At 49.9% G+C, this 14,208-nt stretch overlaps 4 protein-coding genes across 4 annotated transcripts; all 4 read left to right on the forward strand.

Moving 5' to 3' along the window:
• The first annotated feature begins 698 nt into the window (after positions 1 to 698).
• Positions 699 to 1,845, forward strand: P168DRAFT_291799 (uncharacterized protein). Its single transcript, XM_024837473.1, has 4 exons — positions 699 to 766; positions 859 to 1,177; positions 1,255 to 1,652; positions 1,703 to 1,845. The coding sequence occupies exons 2-4, from the start codon at positions 863 to 865 to the stop codon at positions 1,734 to 1,736; spliced, it is 747 nt and encodes a 248-aa protein (XP_024691252.1). The 5' UTR covers positions 699 to 766; positions 859 to 862; the 3' UTR covers positions 1,737 to 1,845.
• Positions 1,846 to 2,016: 171 nt separating this feature from the next.
• P168DRAFT_188593 (aminoacyl-tRNA hydrolase PTH2) lies at positions 2,017 to 3,109 on the forward strand. Its single transcript, XM_024833001.1, has 2 exons — positions 2,017 to 2,541; positions 2,653 to 3,109. Exons 1-2 carry the CDS (start codon positions 2,226 to 2,228, stop codon positions 2,955 to 2,957), a joined length of 621 nt encoding a protein of 206 aa, XP_024691253.1. The 5' UTR covers positions 2,017 to 2,225; the 3' UTR covers positions 2,958 to 3,109.
• Positions 3,110 to 3,752: 643 nt separating this feature from the next.
• On the forward strand, positions 3,753 to 5,975 carry P168DRAFT_291801 (U4/U6-U5 snRNP complex subunit SNU66). Its single transcript, XM_024837474.1, has one exon. It carries the CDS (start codon positions 3,848 to 3,850, stop codon positions 5,888 to 5,890), a length of 2,043 nt encoding a protein of 680 aa, XP_024691254.1. The 5' UTR covers positions 3,753 to 3,847; the 3' UTR covers positions 5,891 to 5,975.
• A 966-nt stretch (positions 5,976 to 6,941) lies between these two features.
• P168DRAFT_291802 (putative aspartate aminotransferase) lies at positions 6,942 to 8,939 on the forward strand. Its single transcript, XM_024837475.1, has 6 exons — positions 6,942 to 7,255; positions 7,330 to 7,408; positions 7,517 to 8,157; positions 8,210 to 8,497; positions 8,556 to 8,615; positions 8,665 to 8,939. The coding sequence occupies exons 1-6, from the start codon at positions 7,136 to 7,138 to the stop codon at positions 8,764 to 8,766; spliced, it is 1,290 nt and encodes a 429-aa protein (XP_024691255.1). The 5' UTR covers positions 6,942 to 7,135; the 3' UTR covers positions 8,767 to 8,939.
• Positions 8,940 to 14,208: the final 5,269 nt, after the last annotated feature.

The following is a 14,208-nucleotide window of genomic DNA, read 5'->3' on the forward strand; positions in this document are numbered from 1 at the left end:
GAAGGGGCCGCCTCTGCTCTGTCTTGGGTGTGGTACACTGGAAGGTAAGTACCTGCCTAGGCACCTAAGTATCTGGTAGTTGACATGCCTACCCGGTGATAAGCTTCGACATGCACCATACTAACCTCACTGGTGAATAATTGCAATTCGAACACAGTGTCGACCAAGGTCCTCGTCGGTTCAATCCAGCCAGACTTGAAGGCCTAGAAAAGGCTCATGCAGCCAAATCTCACCCTTGAAAGAATGCAGCTGGAGCATACTTTCGAGTCCACAGTGTGACCACGAGTCAAGTTTCTTTTCCTGTATGGGTGTCGGATAAGAAATGAGCCCACAGCCTGTTTCAACGCGATTCATACATCACCACTTGTAGCGTGATGACATAATCAATGCAGTGGAAATGTAAACAAGGGATGTCAATCTAATGTGACATACTTTGAGCGATCTATTCCATCTTATGGTGGCAATTAACTTTTATTTAATCAAGTGAAGCTATTAGTAGATTTAAAATTCATTGTCATGTTCAGTTGGGCCCATTACATGCATAGAAGGCGTAGAAGCGTCCCCGCAACAAAACTCGTTGGGTAGATTTGCCTCTACGCCACTTAGCGTTAGGCCAGGTGTCCGGGATATTGTCTGTCGTGGCTCTTTCGCTTCGCTCTAACCACAACCCAGCCTGTCCTCCCCAGCTGCCTATTGTCCGTACTTTGGCCTTTTCAATTTCAACCCTTTCTCCAAAGTGCGCTTGTCATCTCAAGATCCAGCTCAGGTATATATTCAGCATCCATCTCCCCCGCTTTTCCCCAGATTTTCGCGCTTGATCCGCAGTTTACCTAACGCGCCGTGATTGTTGTGTTTTAGCATCATGCGTTTCATCCAGCTCCTCCCTCTCCTCCCAGCGCTTGCTGCGGCGCAGGAGCAGGTTCCCCTCGGTGATCGCGTCCAGGGATGGTTCAACAAGGCCAAGTCGTACCTGCCGACCGCCACCCCGGTCATTCCTGCCGTCGAGAAGCTGGTCGACCAGAAGAAGATCCAGGAGAAGACCGTCACGCAGTTCAACCTGAGCAACTGGCAGTCTCTTCTCGAGCCGTCGTCCGAGCCTCAGGATTGGATGGTGTACATCACGGGTGGAAACAAGACTTGCTTCGGTCGCTGTGGCGAGACGGACAAGTCGTTCAATGTAAGGACTTCGCAGATAGGGGGTCGATAGCGCGCAGTTTGACAGCTCACTAACCATCCTTTTTTCACCCTTGCCAGCAATCCGTCCTTCTCCTGTCTGCTAACCCGACCTCGCCCAACCTGGGATACCTGGACTGTGAATCGAACAAGGTCCTGTGCTCCATGTGGTCCGCTGGTTGCCCGTCCGTCTACTACTTCAAGATCCCGGAGGCCCGCCTCGGAGAGGATCATCCCGTCGTCGATCTTCACACCGTGTGGTTGAACACCACCGATGTTACCCCCGATACCATCTACAAGATCCACTCCGAGAAGAAGTACGAGGAGGTCCCCCCTTACAATGGTCCCTTCCACCCGACCAACGGCTGGCTCGCCAAGAACGGACTCCTCGTCCCCGCGGGCTACGTCCTCTATGCCGTCGGTGCCGTCCCTAGCTGGCTTGTCATGGTCGGCATCAGCTTCTTCAGCCGGACTGTTATGTAAGTCGATCTCATTGATGGGTATTGAATTGTTACTAATATTTTGACAGGAGCCGTCGTGTTGGGGGTGGCGCGCGTGCCTAATTGAATCTTGTGAGGGAGGTGGAGTGCTCGAAAAACAATTTATCAGGATCAGAGATGTATATAATGAGGTAGTGACGAGTATCTACGATCAGATAAATTGGATATTGAGTGATGGCCAATGCTTTCGTATCCGCTCGTACAGCCGTAGTAAAATATATAATAGGTCTAGTCGACTAGAAAGAGAAAGTCCAGAATACTACGACATTTCCCAACAAATTCTAAGAGAACAAGACAAAATCAAACAAACTCGAAGTGACCAAGAACAACAACAGTGGCCACCTAAGAGTCTACACTGGAACCCACAGCAGACACAACACTCGCACCACACCAAGTTACCCGCACCAACGTCAGACAGCCCGGCCCGACTCCAATTTTCCAGTGCAGCGCAACGAACAACCGCCAAGCTAGCTCCTCTATATTTTCTCCTCACAACTACACCTCAATCACCTCCATTCCTACCTACCTACCCACCAACCCACAATCCTCACAATGTCCGACCTCGACCGGATACCGCCCTCAACAGCCGCCTACGTCGTCGCGACCGCAATCCTCGCCGGCATCACAGGGTATTTCATCGGCCAGGGCTCCACGCTCGGATTCTTCTCTGCAAACGAGAAGGAAGGTTGGCCGAACAGCTACAATGTGAAGGTTCATCGCGACTCGTCGGACGAGGAATACGACGACGAATCTGAAGAAGAGGAAGAGGAAGAGGAGGGTGATGGGAGCGAGCTGGCGAACTTCGACAGCAGCAATGAGGAAGTGAAATTGGTTCTTGTTGTCAGGACGGATTTGGGGATGACCAAGGGTGTGTTTGTCTTTTTCCCCTTCTTTTCTCTTCCCGAGCCTTTCCATGAAGCCATTCATGTGAGAGCAAAAAGAAACAACCACTAACACGACATGTCTTTTTCTTCTCTAGGTAAAATCGCCGCCCAATGCTCCCACGCAACCCTCGCCTGCTACAAGTACCTCACGACGCACACCCCCAACTCCAGCATGCTCCGCCGCTGGGAACGACAAGGACAGGCCAAGATCGCGCTGCAGACAAAGTCCGAGGAGGAGATGGAGCTGCTGCAGGCGCAGGCGATCAGCCTGGGTCTCTGCGCGCAGGTGATCACCGACGCTGGACGGACTCAGATCGCGAGCGGGAGTAGGACTGTTCTTGGGGTGTTGGGGCCTAAGAGTGTGGTTGATGGTGTTACGGGGCATTTGAAGTTGCTGTGATTGCGTCTTCGTCGCATTCTGCCAGGAGGCGCGAGGCCACAATCTCGGTATAGGACGGGGCAATGAATGATGCACACGGGTGCACTGCACTCAGCCATTAGGCACATTATGTTTGAGCATCTACATGCGAACTCATGTATAACGAAATCCCATAGATGTTGTTACGGAAGTTTCCATATATATATACTACTACCCCGCTAGCATCAAGCCAGCAGGAGATATAAACACCATCCAGTGAAGAAAAAACCCATCAATAGTCTACAAAAAAGTATGTTGGCCAGTCATGGTTATTCCCTAACCTCATCAGCCAACGGCCAAAATCGGCAAAGGGAGTAGGAATATGACGCCGCCAGCAAACCAGAGGCACCGGCCGAGCTCACCAATCCCGAAGGAAAGGGAGCTCAAGACCGGCGTGAACCCCCCAGCGCCAGCAATTAATCTGAGATCTGTCGACCGGAAAATAGCAAACCATGCATTCGTAAAACATGGCTCCTTTGGTCGTCGAACTGTCCAGTAATCAACCGAAACACAGACAGTCGTCTCCTCTTGCGAAGAGAACGGCGCCCGTGAACAGGATCGCTGGACACAGATCCGTGGTATGTTCTGAAGAAGAAAAGAAAGAAAGGAGCCAAGGGTGGAAAATTTCCACCTTTTATCGGCGGCGTCTAGTGCGCGCTAAGGATTTTTGATCGCGCTAAACCTTGCCGAGAATGGTGCTGCTTAGGTAAGGGTTTCTTGGCGTCTGGTGCTGAGCAGAGCAGGCTGGGTAGAATGTTCCTTATCGATGACGGATAAACCGAACTCATTTACACGCCTGTTACCCTTCACGCAGCAACCATATCGTTTTATCTCATCTTCCATTAGACTAGAGCCTAGCTCTACCGCACAACATGGCGGACGCAGTCTCCATCGAACAGAACAACAAAATCCGCGCCGCGCTGGGGCTAAAGCCCCTCCCGGTGCCGGGCGCCGTCGCCACCGCCGAATCCGACGACGATTCCTCAGACCTGTCATCCGACGAGGAGGAAGATCCTGCGAGCACGCTTGAGTCGCGGCAGGCGCAAGCCGGAGCGAACTGGCAGAAGATCCAGGATGAGGCGGATGCGAAGCGCAAACGGGAGGAGCGGAACGCGGCGATCAAAAAGGCGCGGGACCAGGCACAGCGGGACAGGAAGCTAGCGGGCGCGACGCTGGGCGAGTCTGCGGACGTGGAGATGGATACCAAGACGTGGCTACAGCAGTCGAAGAAGCGGCAGAAGAAGATCGAGAAGGAGCGGGCGCAGAGGCTTGCGGCGGAGCTGGAGGAGCGCGAGCGCATCGCGGAGTACTCTGCTGCGGAGCTTTCGGGGATCAGGGTTGGGCATGAGGTTGGGGATTTCGAGGGCGGGACGGATCATGTGCTTACGCTCAAGGATACGACGATTGATGAGAATGAGGAGGAGGGGGATGAGTTGGAGAATCTTGATCTGCGGGAGAAGGAGAGGACTACGGAGCAGTTGGAGCTGAAGAAGCGGAAGCCGGCTTACGATCCTACGGCGGAGAACTCGGGGATACTGGCGCAGTATGATGAGGAGATTGATGGGAAGAAGCGGAAACGGTTCACTCTGGATGCACAGGGTGCGACGACTGAGGCACGGGAGGCGAAGCGGCAGGAGGTGTCGAATCAGTTGAGGAAGAACGTGATCAGTCTTGACTTTGAGCCTGAAGTGCCGAGCTCCGACTATATGGACGTGAGCGAGGTGAAGATCAAGAAGCCTAAGAAGAAGAAGGCGAAGGCTACGAAGAAGAGAGCTGCTCTCGACGACGAGGATATTTCCCCGACGCCTCAATCGACGGAGACTTTGAACGGCACATCGTCCATGGATGTTGACACTCCTACCGGGGAGTCGGCGCCTGCCCCGGCGCCTCGCAAGTGGGCCAGCGAAAACACATCCTTCGTCGACGATGACGACCTACAGGCTTCGTTAGCCCGCCAGAGACGAGCCGCGTTTAAGAAGCGACAGAAGCTGCGACCCGAGGATCTCGCCCGACAGCTTCGAGAGGAAAGCGAGCATACGCCCATGGAAGCGGACACACCAGGCGAGAACGAGGAGGAGCCCGGTCTCGTGATCGACGAGACGTCGGAGTTCGTCTCCAACCTACAAAAACCCACCCTTCCCGAGCGCCGTGAACGCCGCCAATCCACTCCCGCCGAAGAGCCCCATGCCAAGTCCGAACAGCCCACCGTCAAGGAAGAAGCCGAGGAGGACGGTGACGTGGTTATGGAGCGGACCTACAACGACATCGAGGATGAAGAAGACCTTAAAGAGCGCATCAAGCGGGACGAGGCGCAGGAGAAGCCGCAGATCAGCGGCACAGGATTGGAGGAAGAGTCTACGCTGGACCAGGGTCTCGGTGCTGCGTTGTCCATGCTCAAGCAGCGTGGGCTGGTGAAATCCTCCGACGGCACCGAAAACAACGCGCTAACGCGGGATCGCCAACGCTTCCTGCACGAAAAGATGCGTCTCGAGACGGAGGCCGACCAGCGTGCGCGACAACAGCGTGAGCGGGACCGCGCGTCAGGGAAGCTCGACCGGATGTCTGCACGGGAACGCGAGGAGTATGCGCGCTGGGAGAACAAGCACCGCGACCAGCAGGAAGCGCGTCACATGGCGGAGGTGTTCAGCAAGGAGTACAAGCCGGACGTGCAGCTGAAATACACGGACGAGTACGGGCGGTCGATGAACCAGAAGGAGGCGTTCAAGCATCTCAGCCACCAGTTCCACGGCAAGGGCAGCGGCAAGATGAAAACGGAGAAGCGACTGAAGAAGATCGACGAGGAGAAGAAGCGCGAGGCCATGACTGCGTTGGACAGCAGTCAACACACGGGGATGAACAATGCCATGGGGGCGACGGCGCGGAAGAACCGCCAAGCGGGAGTGCGACTGGGCTAAGGATATGGGGTGAGGCTATCCCCATTGTGTCTATGGGAGAGGCTACATATGCATGTATGGTATACCACAGAATATAACATCTCTTAATTGATCTGTATGAATCCAACTTAACAACTCTGTTAATTATAGACTGGGAGTTTTTCTTCCTCTCCTCAATAATACCCATGTATAATCATCCAGCTTACCATAGCAACGACATGACACCTAGGTCTCGCACTGTCTCTTGGCGTGTGGGGGAAATTAACCGATCTACACGGAGCACACACCACCAAAGTAACAGCAAAGCAGCAGAACGGTTAAATCTGTCTTCTCGTCCCACTCAGCCTGGTATTCGAGTCCATCCTTCTCCAACATGAAAGCTTCAATCGAGAGACAGGAATCAAGTCTCCACCTTCTTAGGGGACTTCAAAAATAGCCACTACCTGTCAATTCTCTTTCCTTTCCTTTTCTTTCCTCTTTCTTAATTATCCCTCGAAATGTTTACTCACATCCATGCCAATATAGACCCCTGACAACCCCAAATTTACCCCGACTCCTGTGAGGGGAAGGACGGGCCAGACGCCCCAGGCAGTCAGGCACCCAGGCCACCAGGCTCCACATTTCCCTAATTTAGTTCACCGGATTTCGGCGCCAGAGTCGATCCAGAAGAGAGAAATCAGTTACAGCGGTTCTGGTGTACGTAAATCAGTTGGATAATTCTTTTCTTCTATGGATAATACTGGATAATATGGTCTGAGTAAGTCCATCCGATCTTAACTTATCTGATTGACTTGTATAAAAACTCTGTTTACATGGGAGGTGTACATAAATACATAAATACATAAATACATAAATAAGTGATAAATAAATAAATAAACAAATCAATTAATATACAAATAAATTAATATACAAATAAATAAGTTCAGATTCAAACGTAATTCTAGAAAGGTTTGAAATCAGTCAATTATCATAAAATACTGAGCATAACAAACACTCCTCGGACTTCCCTAGTTCACATGAGTCAAAATTTAAGAAAACTCACTAGCCCGGCACAACTCCGCGCCATCGGTGACTCCCTCGTCCCCCCGATCCACTCGGCACTGCTTTTTCCTTCCTATTGCGCTTGGTTATTTATCTCCAACACACACATCACACCACTCTCCTCCCTTTCTTCTCCATTCTTCCATCTTTCTTCATTTTTGGGGATTCTGAACACGGTCCATCTATCTCGTTTGGATTTTTCTCCATCTCCCTACACCGATCATCATGCTGTCTACCCTCCGAGTTGCCAGCCGCACGGCTGCTTCGCGTGACGCTACCCTGCGCACCGTCGCCGCTGGTGCCAGATATGCCTCTGCGTGGTCCAAGGTCCCCCAGGGCCCTCCGGTAGGCATTTCCATCTCACGGCGATGCGATTGATTGGGTTTGGTTGTGCAATGGCTGATCGCGTGCGCTTTTAGGATGCCATTCTGGGTATCACCGAGGCCTTCAAGGCCGATTCTTTCAAGGAGAAGATCAACCTGGGTGTTGGCGCGTACCGTAAGCAATCTCTTTTCGTTCTATCCCCACCTTCCCTGAACCTCTCGGGGACTACGTCTGCCTTGCGATGCGACTGGAACGGCTACTGATTGAGAATTCGGCCAATAGGTGATGATCAGGGCAAGCCCTTCGTTTTGCCCTCCGTGCGCGCCGCCGAGGACAAGGTCGTTGCCTCCCGCAGCGACAAGGAATATGCCGGCATCACTGGTATCCCTACCTTCACTAGCGCCGCTGCTGAGCTCGCCTATGGCAAGGACTCTGCCGTCATCAAGGACGGCCGTCTGGTCATCACCCAGACCATCTCCGGTACCGGTGCCCTGAGAATCGGCGGTGCTTTCCTGCAGCGCTTCTACCCCCACGCGAAGAAGGTTTACCTGCCCAACCCCAGCTGGGCCAACCACAACGCCGTCTTCAAGGACTCCGGCCTGGAGGTCGAGAAGTACCGCTACTACAACAAGGACACCATCGGCCTGGACTTTGAGGGCCTGATCGCCGACATCAAGGCCGCCCCCGATAACAGCATCATCCTGCTGCACGCCTGTGCTCACAACCCCACCGGTGTCGATCCCACCCAGGACCAGTGGCGCCAGATCAGCGACGTCATGAAGCAGAAGGGTCACTTTGCCTTCTTCGACATGGCCTACCAGGGCTTCGCCAGCGGCAACGCCGACCAGGACGCTTTCGCGCCCCGTCACTTCGTCAAGGAGGGCCACAACATCGCTCTGTGCCAGAGCTTCGCCAAGAACATGGTGGGCATCACTGTCTAACAGCTTGAAGGGGTCACATGCTAATCTCGGCCAGGGTCTCTACGGTGAGCGTGTCGGTGCCTTCTCCCTCGTCTGCGAGTCGGCCGAGGAGAAGAAGCGCGTGGACTCGCAGATCAAGATCCTCATCCGTCCCTTCTACTCCAACCCTCCCATCCACGGTGCCCGCGTCGCCTCCACCATCATGAACGACGCCGAGCTCAACCAGCAGTGGCTGGGTGAGGTCAAGGGCATGGCCGACCGCATCATCGAGATGCGCGCCCTGCTCCGCAAGAACCTGGAGCAGCTGGGCAGCAAGCACGACTGGTCCCACATCACCAGCCAGGTAGGCACAAATTCGTCTTAAAATCCAGTGGTGCAACTAGCTAACGTGGCTCCCTCAGATCGGCATGTTCGCCTACACCGGTCTTAAGCCCGAGCAGATGGACGTCCTGGCCAAGGAGGTGAGCATTTCCCTTCCCACCCTTAATACACCCGTACTAACTCGCATAGCACTCCGTCTACGCCACCAAGGACGGCCGTATCTCCGTGGCCGGCATCACCAGCGGCAACGTCGGCCGCCTGGCTGAGTCGATCTTCAAGGTGGTCGGTTAAATGGAGAAGTGAAGTTGATTTCGGTCCGACATTCGCGAGAACCCTTGCGAATGAAATGAACAAAAGTGTCTTTCGATACATAGATCTAGATCTATCAGGGTTCGGCCCTCTGTACTGATATCCGTGTCTGTTACATTAGCATTTTGAGCATTACTTTGAATGATCTTTACGAGCATTTCCCATCATATTAGATTTTCACTATGCCGTAGTCGGGGTTAACTCAGGGGGCATCCTATCTGTTGACCCTATGCCCTGTACAGAAAGTACTCAATCAAATAACTTTGGAGATCATGGTACACGGGACAAAAATCTAGATCTACTCCCCCATCTACTACCATGTCCCACACCTACCAAATCCATTAGACCCAGCTTTACACGAGTCTCAAAAAACCACCAAGCAACTGAATCAGACAATCCCATCGACTACACGCATATTCCAACGACGCAAGCCTTAAGTCGGTGCTTATCACAACCGCCGGTATTACCTCCAGTAGCGGTGAACTGCATTAGCAGTAGCTTTGTGAACAAAAGATGTAGTATGAACTTAGGTAGTAATGTAGTAGATACGAGGAAACCAACTCTGATCAGCGGAGAACCTACCGCTCAGCTGTCCGGGGCAGCTTCGTGTTTGATGTGAGGGGTTTATCTATAGCGTAGGTACTTAGGTATCTACGTAGTAAACACCCCGGGCGACTGACTCGATGTTATTGTACGGTGGGACCTGAGTCATGCAATACGTACCTACTACCTACCTACCTTACTTACTTACCTATCAGGTACATACTTCGATGCATGCATAAAGTATATACAAAACATCATCCAAACAACCATACTCATCCATCCATCCATCCGTCCATCCCACACATCAACAGATTAAATGATCAGATCCATAAACTCAAGTCAACAAATACGAGCCCCAAATCCAACCCAACCCAATCATTGAATCAATCACACCCGCATCAAACGCAGCCCTGCATATGGGTAACAGAACAGACAGATCAGCCCCAACCCAACCCCAGCTCAGCCCAGCCCCTCGGTAAGCAATGAGCGTGACCGTAACTGACAGACAGACAGACAGACAGACAGACAGATAAACGACTGACGTCTCTGGCTGTCCGGAGTACATACAGTACAGTATATGGTTTGCCCTTTTCCATGCACTGACCGTGGGATATACACTTTATGATAGGCTCGCTCTTACTTTTCTTTTCCCCCTTTTGGCCACTGGATGCTTGGGAGGTGCGTTGATCTGCGTCTTTTTTCATGGAATGTGCATGGAACTAAGGTTGGAATTTTATAATCTAATGGATTGGATGGGTTTTTCTCAAGGATAACGTAAGTAAGTGTGTAATGCGCAAGGGACGGGGGATACGGGTTTTGCGCTCGCCTCTCGCTGTTGGGCTTTTATCATTATTTCTGTTCGCATAGTATTGACTATTTTGCTAGGTCTTACTTCAGATTTTGGGTTGTTTCTGGTAGTCATGTGTGATTTATACTTCTGGGTGCAATTCAAACGCCGTATTGGATGGCTATCAGACTCTGTCAATAGGTAGATCGTAGATATAGCATAACAGTACAAATCTCATGCAGCCAATTTTCTTTGAATCCATGTAATTCGCATCAACTACAGTAGAAGTAGGTAACTAGGTCAAGTAAGTTAGGGAAGTTCTTGGTTAGGTTAGCTCAGCCTAGACAACTAATACGGTCCTAACTAAGAGTAGGAACTCCGTACACTAACCAGCCAAGCTAAATGTATCTAATAATAATATGAAAGGCCAACACCGCCTCAGGCCCTATCATTTTCGCCCAGTTCCTAGCGTAGCGTAGCGCGGCTGTGTCGCTATTCTTGTTATTGTCTGCTCTGTTAGGTCTGTCTGTCTATCTGTTTTGCCTTGTCTTTGTTGTTGTATGTTATTTTAAGACTTGCATGCTGTTTCAGAGTATGTTGCTAACACACCACGGTCGGGGTTGGCTTAGCACTTGCCTGATTCTTCCATTCTTTCTTCCTTGATTTCTGACCTTTCTGTAACATGTACTTGTCTGTGTTCAGGCCCTTCCTGGCACTGTTGATCTGATCTGACCACCAGTTTCGTGTGCGGCTGAGACGAACTAGTTATCCATATATCTATTTAGTAGCAGATCGACAGAGATGAATACATTATTCATTTTAATCTGTCTCCGTATTGAAAATGATTATTGATAGGTAATATACTTTCGTACATCATTACACATACTCGGACAGCTTAAGGATTGCTTGGGCCAGGATTTGGCACGTTTCAGAAGTAAGCTCCAGGAGCTAGTTTCACATCTGATTCTACAGTAAATATGCTTCTGTATGAAAGAGACAGTCTTTTTATTATTATTTTCGGTCGCAGATCGACGTGCAGTTGAAAGGATACTCTAGTAGTAGTTGGAGCAGTAATAACAGCAGTAGTGGCCAAGATGTGCTGGCAATGAACCTGTGGTGATACATGGCCAATTATTTATAGACTACCTACCTATTCTACTCTGTATTGTATTTAACTTCCAACTAAATGTCCCTCGCATGGACAGAACAAGCTAATGATAAATGGAGAGATTCCCAGCCAGCCCAAATTACTTACTGAGCGACGTCGGTACTATCTCATTAGAGAGAGCACTGCTTACCCGTTCAGGACCTCCAGGGCACGTCAGTGGAAAACATACATCGGTAGCAAGGTACTTGGTACCAGTAGCAAACAGATACCTTGCGTGCGAGCTCGAGCGGGGGCGGGGAGGGGAATGTGTCTCCCCCTCTTTGGAGTTGAGGAGGAGAAGTGAGTGAGTGACATTGGACGAAGGGGTCGCACTGCGTTCTTACCGGGCCGCTTGAGGTGTGACTATTGTTGTGACTGACTGATAGTTAGTAGTCAGTCAATGGGGCTGTGCCACGCTGCTTCTCGCTGTCATCCTGTCTCTGTCTATCATAATTGCCGTGAGGCTCTAAGAAAACAGGGGAATTGAATCCGCCCCAGCTAAGATGCGCCCGATGGGCTACTCGCCTTGAGGATAGACAATACATAGGATTGGATCGGTGTTGTCTCGGAGTTGTCGGGTTGACTGGCGGGTAGCTGCTACGGAGTTTTCCGTGGCAGATCCATTTAGGTGGCTGGTGGCGACGCTAAGGATAGATTGTACATACATACATACATACATACATACATGTAACTAAGTATGTATGTACTTCGTGGATACATCGCAGTAAAGACGAGACAATGTCTCCGTACTCAGTATGCTATCCTTCAATGAGATATATCATTTGATCCTCCCTCCCCCTTCACGATCCTCGGCTGGACGGCAGAGCTCAAGCTGTCGTAACACGTGGATCAGTTACTTCTATTCTGATATGGATGAAACTTGGCGTGGTTGAGCTGGCATGGAGGCGAATCCTACCTACTTACTTATTTCGGTACTTATTTTACCTATAACCTACTTCTACGTACTCCGATGTGATCGGGTGTTGGGTTGAGTTGAGTTGTACAGTTTCACCTGTTGATACTAATGACCAGTCGTTCTGGTAACTGGTACCTGACACAGTGGCGAGTCCAGTAACTATCTGGCTGGGCCTCTGAATTATTTTGTTAGACCTACTCCGTATTGAGAGTACCATCATCCTGCTAGCAGTTCGAGGCTGAGTTGTTTTAGTGTCCATTCCTCCCCCACCCTCCTTACCTGGTAAGGCCTTTTCATAGAGAATACAGTAATACTATCAATCTCCCTGTACATAGCAAAAAAGTAAAGTAAATACTAAAGAGAAGAAAGAATTCAGAGGAGGAGAATATAAGAAAAGAAGGGTAGAATCTCCCATCCATTGCCCGAGATTCAATCTGTATGGAATCCTTCCGCTGAAAATCATAATAGTCCGTTGTATTGATCAAGTTCATAGCAGAAGGATGATCATATTACCTATATACGGCTACCCACCTATGTAGGTGGGAGAAGTATTGCCCGAGTTGGCATTGGCGGATTATCCCTTCATTACTGGGCTGGAATGGTCGTATGTTGTATCGGGGCTTCCTCTGATTCCGGTATACAGAAACCAATTATATCCCTTGTCCGATATCTAGGATCTTTGGTTCAAAATAGATTAGTAGAAATATCAGGAAATAATGGAAAGAAAACCATTCAATTTGGATTGAATGATTGAATGAATGAATGACTGCCCATGTATCTACATTCCAGGTAATGTGCCAACTATGCTGGCGCGCGATCAGCCGAATGACCTATTTGGGTTAGATGGTGGTAAGTTGTAAGTTTACCAATCTGGAAGAAGTCACGGGTGGGTTCGTAAGGCCGGGCGCTCTCCGTGATCCATCTTGATACAACCCTGGTTAAACCCCCCCCCCTAAACAAGAACTGTAAATTAAGATGGGAGGAGTGTGTTTCATTTTCATAGGTATGTACCCCGTGCTCCCGTATTAAGGAAGAAGGTATGGATTCTTTTTAGGATAAATAAATACATAATAAATAATATTTAGAAGTATCTTCAGTAATGATGATAAATAACAATCGAAGACCATCGAAGACCCTTATGGTGGCTGTCTGAAGTATACCTCTACCTATCATGTTCAATGCGTGTACTGTCACCGTACAGTGCCGAATTAGGTAATGTCTCCAAGTACTAAATTAATACTGGACATAGCTGAAGCTGCTTTTTTTCTTTGCACGAGAGGAGCAAGGCAAGCTGCTATACAGAGCTCAGTATTTCGTATCCTCTCTCTGTCCTGTCCATTCCTCTCTTTCTTTCCTAGGGTGGAGAGTTACGGGATGGGGCGAAGATAAAAATAAGAAGGCTCAGCCCCAGGGGAAATCAAGGGAAATCACGGCTGGTTTTGACGGATGATCTGCCGTCAAAAGGTTGAACCAAGGGTTTGTTTTCTTCTGTGTTGATCTTGTGACAGCCACCGTACTATTTGGTATTATTGTTGATCTTGGGATCTTTTTTACTTTTGTCAGACTGGACAAAGTATGGTCCATCATATTATAATGGAAATTGATCAATACAGTAGGAAGGTATAGACATAATAAAAAAAGATAAAGACGAAGAACACCCATGGATATTCGAATAATGACAACGAATAAAGGACGATCGGATTGACTCCGGAGATGAGGGGAAGACTCTTTGGCCTCTCGTTGGAATTCCTTTTCCCCTTTGGTTGATCGCATTGTTATTAATTATATCACCTTTCTTCAGTGTTGCCATTTACTAACTAGTTAGTTCGCCTAGTAGGGAAATGGACGGAGAACGAACGGGGACGCTTTGTACACCACGCTTGGGTGACGACAGCCCTTTGGAACCCAGGACACCCTTGGGCTTATTATCAGTAATCACCCTTTGTCGCTGTCCTGATCCGGTTTTCTCTTTCCTTTTGTCCTTGTTTCTTTATCCCTCATGGTGTGCTTCATCTTTCTGTTTCATTTTCC

This window comes from Aspergillus campestris (genome assembly GCF_002847485.1).
Source record: "Aspergillus campestris IBT 28561 chromosome Unknown P168scaffold_9, whole genome shotgun sequence".
NCBI lineage: Eukaryota > Fungi > Ascomycota > Eurotiomycetes > Eurotiales > Aspergillaceae > Aspergillus > Aspergillus campestris.